We start from the raw sequence: 7037 nt of genomic DNA, 5'->3' as shown, positions 1-7037 counted from the left end.
GTAATCCTCCAATAATACCGTTGTTGCGGATTTCAACCCTAAGTTCGAGTCCCCAATATTTGTTGCCTGTATCAACTCCCATGGTTATAAGCTTTCCGTAAAATTCATCAGAACGACCAAGCAATCCACAGACCACAAAGATAACAATATGTTCCTAGATGCTCATACTTCAAATTTACCTTGTTTGATTCTCCACCTTTCCTTTTGATTTTTCTTATCTTTTGTCAAGTTTTGCGAATGTCTATCATCACCCATATTCTCATGAAGGGGCACCATATGTTATTCTTGTCGTCGAACCCTAAGTATTCACCCAGGGACTTACCAATCAACTAGCCTACCAATTCAAAGTTGAAACCAATGGGGATATTGTGCATTTGGATCCAGAAATGCACAAAGGTTGGACTTTCACCTTCTTTTATAGTTGCCTATCAAAGCTCCAAAGGCCTCCATTGAGCACCCTTTGGCAATCGACAATATTATAAAATTGAACAAGAAGTCCCTCTTGCAACAGTGATATGGATATGCCTTGGAGGGGTTCCAAATCATGGACATTCACTCCTTCATGATGTGAAATATAGATGGATTTATCTGTTAAAAATCTTCCAAAAAAACACAAAGGTCATTGTTTGTGTCAGTTGTGGTTTCATTAGGGGTCTCCACTTCAAAGCCATCTTGGATGTTTAGATTTTTAAGGTTTGATGGTTCCATGAGGGCGTGTTAAGAGGAAAAAGGTTGAAGGTAAAGATAGGGATAAGGACAAGGAACAAGGACAAGGAGAATGGTTGATGGTGGCAAGGGTAGTGTTAAGAGAAGAGAAATATAGAATAAATTATGTGGTTCCATTAAGGTCTCTGTTTTCTAGGGATAAAAAAAATAATGTTGTGTTTTGCTGAGAGGAGAGAGGAGAAATATAGAAGAAATTATGTGGGTCTCACACCTCCTATACTCTATTTTCCTTTTTATTTTTATCCTCTCTATTTGCATCTTCTCAACCAAACACAACATAAGAGATCTGAAGTTATAAGGTTGGCTTGGTGGTGAAAGGAAAAGGAAGAAGGGAGAGGTGAAAGGTCATGGGTTGAAATTCTTCTGCTAACAAAAAACTAATAATAACAACTAACATTGACTGATAAAATAAAATTAAGGGACTTCTACATTAACAAGGAAACCCAAAATCCTTAGGCATTGGTATCAAACCTGACAAACTCCAATGTCTTGTTACCATTGCAAGCGCTTTGCCCCTATGTGTAGTCTTACAAAAATCTCATACCAACAAAATTTGAGACATTGAGATATACATCAAACATTGTTGTTCTAGCTCATAACATTCCACTTAACCGCGGGGTCAGAACAATGTTGGGCTCACTATTTCTTGGTATCACTTTTGATTGATCACTTCCAATGATGCCATTTTCCAAAGTGCTGTTGTCCTTAACTGCAGATGTTTGCATATCAAAGGAAAGTGATGATGTAGCCAATGTGCCTGATTCATTTGACAATTAAGGGGAAAAAGGTTCAATTAGAATGAGATTGTTATGTATCCCAATGGAAGAACTACATTGAATTTCTACTGAAAGAAAAATGGCCATCTTGAGAACAACCTAATGGATTGGTATCTTAATGGTTTGCATTTAAATGCTGGTGCTGCAATATGTCTTCCCTGCACATCTGCTTATAAGGAAAGAATAATATAAAAATGAACATTGTTAGGCTTTTAAGTAGGTGTATCATATATGTAGCCAAAACATAAGTGAGTGAGCTAACCTCGGGAAATCTTCGGAGTTGAAATGATCTTATATTTTCTGGAATAGGAGATTCCAGCCTGAAAGAAGTTTCTGAGTTGATTATATATGATGGAGTTGGCACGGATTGCTGATCTGCCATGGCGAGTTTGTTAGGTAGATTGGACAAATAGTGCATGGGGTTTTCTTGGTGCATAGGCAGAGAAGCTGTTGGGTTTGAAGGGATAAGTCTGCTTTCTTCACCTGAATCCATTCTCGGCACCTGAGACAATTGCAGAGGTTGCAAACCTTCTTGAAAGAACATAGTATGCAAACTCAACCCATTTCTCATTGACAGCATCTGATATATTAGCATAAGACATTAAAAACAAGCATAGCTGAATTTCTTCTTCCCCTTTCACCTTTTGGTAAAAGGAAATTCATATCAAGAATTTAATTAAGGTATCTTCAAACTGCATAATGTGTCCAATATTACATATTGTCATTTACATGTAAATAAAAATATCAGCATATAGGAAGTAAATTATATTTTTGGGTTGTTCAATACTCTGAATGCTCTTAAGAGCATATATTGCAATGCTACAGAACAAAGAACATAACAAGCAAAACTATGATCATTACATTATATTCATCATGCTGCATAATAATTTCTGATGGAAGCCAATGAATACTTGAATGACTGAAATTCAAGTGTAAGTGAAGAATGTGCAAGTCTCACAAGTACATCCAGTTCATGGAACTTAACTTCTAAAGGTTATTAGCCAATATGGGTATCAAACCCCACAAGTACAGTTCATTCTAAGCCCATGTAATATTTCCCCTCACAAAGCAGAAACCTTATCATGATTGCATAAAAAGGTCGGTTCAAAAAGGGCCTATAATTTATACATGGGTACTGAGTAGCAATGTCAAAGAAGATACTAGTGCACTAATCACATTGTCATTGCATAAATACTTCAAAATTCAAATGTTCGAAATAATGTGGAACTAAACCTTGCAAATTGCAATTATATATCAAATATCAATACATAATCACACAAATGTCCAAAATTTCTAATAAAAACAAATAACCAAGACATTTAACTGCACATAAATTCCAATTGAAGGACCAAGGATGGAACATTAATTCATGATACAGACCTGTACTTTGAGATGAAGCTGTTTAAGATATTCAATAGCTTCATCAAGCATTGAAGCCTTATCAGTCTGCCACACAACAATCCTCCACAGTCAAACGAACAATGAATCATGTAGTTCGCTAATCAAACTAAGGTAGAAGAAACCAGAATGAAGTGTACCTTGTTAGAATTTGGAATAAGATTTTGCAAAGCCTTCAATTTCTCATTGATCCTACTCCTCCTCCGCTGCTCAACAAACCCCACACCAGACATAAAAAGCTAGAAGCAAAATTACTTAAACACAAACAAAACCAAACTCAAGCACACGAAAAATAAAATAGCCTTCATACAGCAGAAGAACCAGAAGATTTTGTTGGGGTCGCAGGTCAGAAAAAATTAACTTTTGGAGTAAACATACAATTCTGTGTCCCTGAAAGCCACAACTTGTATTGATTTGATCCCCAAGAATTTGTTACTATATAATTCAATCTCCAAATTTATCAAATTCATGACAAATTTGCTTTAAAGTTGACAGGAATAGTAAATAGTTGTGGAGTCTACAGATTCAGACACTAAATTATACACACACAAATTCTTAGAGATCAGATAGACATAGGTTTCCATTTTCAGCGAAATTATATATTTTCTCTAAATTTTAGTGCAATTATTTGACACCAGCTTTAAGCAAACATGTGGAGAGGTTCCCCCTCTTAGTTGGTGCAATGCAGCTACTGCCCCACTTCACAACGTAATTATGCCCCTGCCCGTGGTTTTAAATTCTGGTCGTGATTCTTGATATTGCAAAAATTTATAAGAAAACGCAGCTCATCTGGCCGCAATTGTGGTCGCAATGCAGTGGCGGGAAGGAAAAAACCTTGATGATATGACCAAAACCAAGGCCCCTTCCATGAAAGAAGAATTGGCAAACCTTTTCAGAGAGGTTATGAACTTCCGCAGCTCTGTTCCTTTTGGAGGAACTCCTAGAACGAATCGACTTTGGTGGAGTTGGAACCTCTTCTTCCTACATTCACAACTCGTCAAGTAAGCAATAAAAGTAATATTATACGGCAATCACACACACAGAAGACAGAACAGAACACCACAACATATTTCTATAAACTATGGGTTTTCCATTTATATGTTCTATTACATTATTTCTAATCTACCACTTGAATTTTTCATAATACGCACACGCCATACACTTTTGGGTTTAGTGTGTAGATAATATATATAATAAGCCCTTTTACAAAATCCAACAAGGAGTAATGATAATGTACGATATTATTAGAAACTAGAAGCAACACCTCACTCTCGCAGTCGAAGTCATCAGTTTCATTCTCACTCGCTGCCACCGACAGAGAAGACACGTTGGCAGCAGAAGAACCCTTGTAGGCTGAGATCCCATCTGGTAGAGCAGTTTTGGACATGGAATTGCGTGCGTCGTCGTTACTCTCGTGGGTTGTGACAGAGGAACGAAGAAGAAACTGACGCAGGACAAAGGAGATTTCGTCCTGTGTGGAAGAAGACATGTCCCTTCGTTGTTTTCTACAATGTATATATTGTTTGTTTTGGTTTAAGGTACGAGAGGAAAGGCCAAAGGAGAGTGATCACTTTTTTTTTTCTCTTGTTCGGAATTCAGAGTGGGTTGCAGAACAAGTATTTGTGATTGTTATTGTGATTATAGAAACCGGGTAATGGCAATGGAGGAGCAGGTACTTTGAGAAAAGAAAGAAGCAAAGCCAAAACAAAAAGAAAAGGGTTTAGAAGGGAAGAGTATGACTTATGAGTATGACGTATGGCATGGGGAATTGTGAACTGGTTTTGGATAGGAAGTATGGTTCGCTGACACAAGCGCCAGTGCCACGCGCCAGACAGCCATATCCAACGGACTATTGACCAGGAGAAACTCCATTATGTTAGGTGACTTTGCTTTATGCTATTTGCTACTTTGCTCTTAGCAAAATCAGTGTAAATGAAACAGATTTATCTAATTCATTTACAGTGTTTTCGTTGGGTTTGTCTAATTAACCAACCTAAAAATGGAGTTGAACGATCTATTTTTAATAACCAATAAAATTTAGATATTTATCTTGTTTTAAATTTCATATATAATACGCATAGTACAATTCATACATTTTTTTAATATACTCTGTGTTACTTTTATTATATTTATTTTGCAACATACAGGTATAGTATTTTTTTAAAAAAAATTCATAAAATTTTGATAATAATTAGTAATTAAAATTATAAATAAATACTATAATTTTTAACATTTTGATTATCAAGTACATGCCATATTATTTATTACTTTAATAAATAAAGAATTTAATTATAATTTTTAATTAAAAGCTAATAATTAGAATTATACTAACATTCATAATTATATGTAATAAAATATAAAATATTAAATCTTAATAATTATTTTTTAATTAATTATAAAAATTATACTCTTTATTCACTTTAGATAAATAGTTTTCATTTATTTTAAAATTAGATAAAATAGTTTAACTTATTGATCTAAATTAAATATGTAAAATTAACTTTAAAAAATTCAATTACTCACAATTTCAAGGGTTAGAATATTACTTAAACTCACAAATAATTCTTAAAAATACTCTTTAAGAATAACTCATAAAAACACATTCTCATTCAAAGTGCACTACTAAAAAAGACACTATTTACATCAATTATTTATGACATACTACATCGCTTACGTGCAGTGACGAATCCAAGACTCTAAGTCAGTGGGTGCAAATTATTAAAAATAAAATTAGTGGGTTCAATTATATAAATATAAATAAAATAAAATATAAAAACATAAGATTTTATTTACAAATTTAATGAATTTTAAAAAATGAGGGGGTGCAAGTGCACACCCTCAAAACAATGTAGGTCTGCCACTACTTACGTGATGTCGTTGTAGTGCATGTCGTAAAAAATTAGTGGGCCTACCACGACGGTTCAAGGCGACCGTCTTAGAATATACTATATATTATGAGACAGGCCAGACACGAAGACCGTCTTAAAAAATACTGCAGCGATTCTCGTAAGACGACCGTCTTAGAATATAGTGCATTCTAAGACGGTCGTAGCACTAAACCATCTTAGAATGTATTACATTCTAAGACGGTCATGCCTCGACACCACATTCTAAGACGTGCGTTCTAAGACGGTCGTCTTATGGGGACCGCCTTAGAATGTAGTACTTTCTAAGGTGGTTCTTTGTAGAACAATCTTAGAAAGTTTGTTTTTTTATAATCTCATTTGTTTTTATTGAGGCCAATTCATTAAGCCTAAATGAAGCATTGCAATTCTGTATACAAAATAATGAGTGAAACACATAAAAATAAAGCATTTTCACCAAAATTGCCATTAAAGCAAGTAAACCATTGAGGCTATCACCAACAAGTAAGTGTTGCAAGTTGGGCCAAACATGTTTGTAGCACTCACCTTAAAATTTTGTCATTTTATCGAATATGACATAAGCATGTTGCTATCTTTAGAAGTTTAGCAATGACTGCAAAAGACAAGAAAAATATTTGTAAGAAAATGAAAGTTGTAAAGAAAATTCAAGATATGAAAAGCTGCAAATTAAACAGGAAAAATCCAGAAAATTCCAGATATGGAAAAAATAATTGGTTGATCGGTAATAAGAAAAAAATTAATCTTTTTTAAAGTTTAGTTTATTTATTCTATGGTTGTACTTATCATGACTAATACTAAGCCATAGTTTACATTTTAATTCTCTTTTAGTCTCTGTAGTTTAAAAGTGTTCTTTTTAGTCCCTATAGTTTATATTTTAATTCTTTTTTAGTCCCTATAATATGGAAACTATAGGGACTAAAAAAAGTAAGAATCATGAAACTATAGGAACTAAAAAGACCACTTTCAAAACTACAGGGACTAAAAGAGAATTAAAATGTAAACTATAGGGACTAAAAAGACCCATTTCAAATTATAAGGACTAAAAAAGTAAGAATCATAAAACTATAGGGATCAAATGAGTAATTTAACCATTTTTTATCTTAGATATGAGTCAAGAAAAAGTAGTTTATTATGGACTATATAATACACTGGTTAATGGATAAAAGATGACATGTATCATTTTTCATTAAATTGTCCTAATTATTTAAAGAAGAAACAGATCAATGATATTAGAACTTCCAAGACATTAGAT

The 7037-nt window shown here is 33.8% G+C and overlaps 1 protein-coding gene across 2 annotated transcripts; it reads right to left on the bottom strand.

The window, feature by feature from the left end:
* Positions 1-1122: 1122 nt before the first annotated feature.
* LOC114392970 (transcription factor SPATULA-like) lies at positions 1123-4777 on the bottom strand. Of its 2 annotated transcripts, none has more exons than XM_028354230.1 (7): positions 4165-4777; positions 3789-3881; positions 3041-3106; positions 2883-2948; positions 1765-2004; positions 1602-1668; positions 1123-1483 (listed from the first exon to the last, which is right to left on the bottom strand). In XM_028354230.1, the coding sequence occupies exons 1-6, from the start codon at positions 4387-4389 to the stop codon at positions 1618-1620; spliced, it is 741 nt and encodes a 246-aa protein (XP_028210031.1). In that variant the 5' UTR covers positions 4390-4777; the 3' UTR covers positions 1123-1483; positions 1602-1617. The 2 variants fall into 2 exon arrangements, with proteins under 2 accessions (XP_028210031.1, XP_028210029.1); XM_028354228.1 differs by having other exon boundaries at positions 1765-2082; positions 4165-4774.
* Between the last annotated feature and the right edge of the window lie 2260 nt (positions 4778-7037).

Source organism: Glycine soja, chromosome 17 (genome assembly GCF_004193775.1).
Source record: "Glycine soja cultivar W05 chromosome 17, ASM419377v2, whole genome shotgun sequence".
Lineage (NCBI taxonomy): Eukaryota > Viridiplantae > Streptophyta > Magnoliopsida > Fabales > Fabaceae > Glycine > Glycine soja.
The sequence above is the reverse complement of the archived record's forward strand: the minus strand, read 5'-3'. Positions and strand labels throughout refer to the sequence as shown.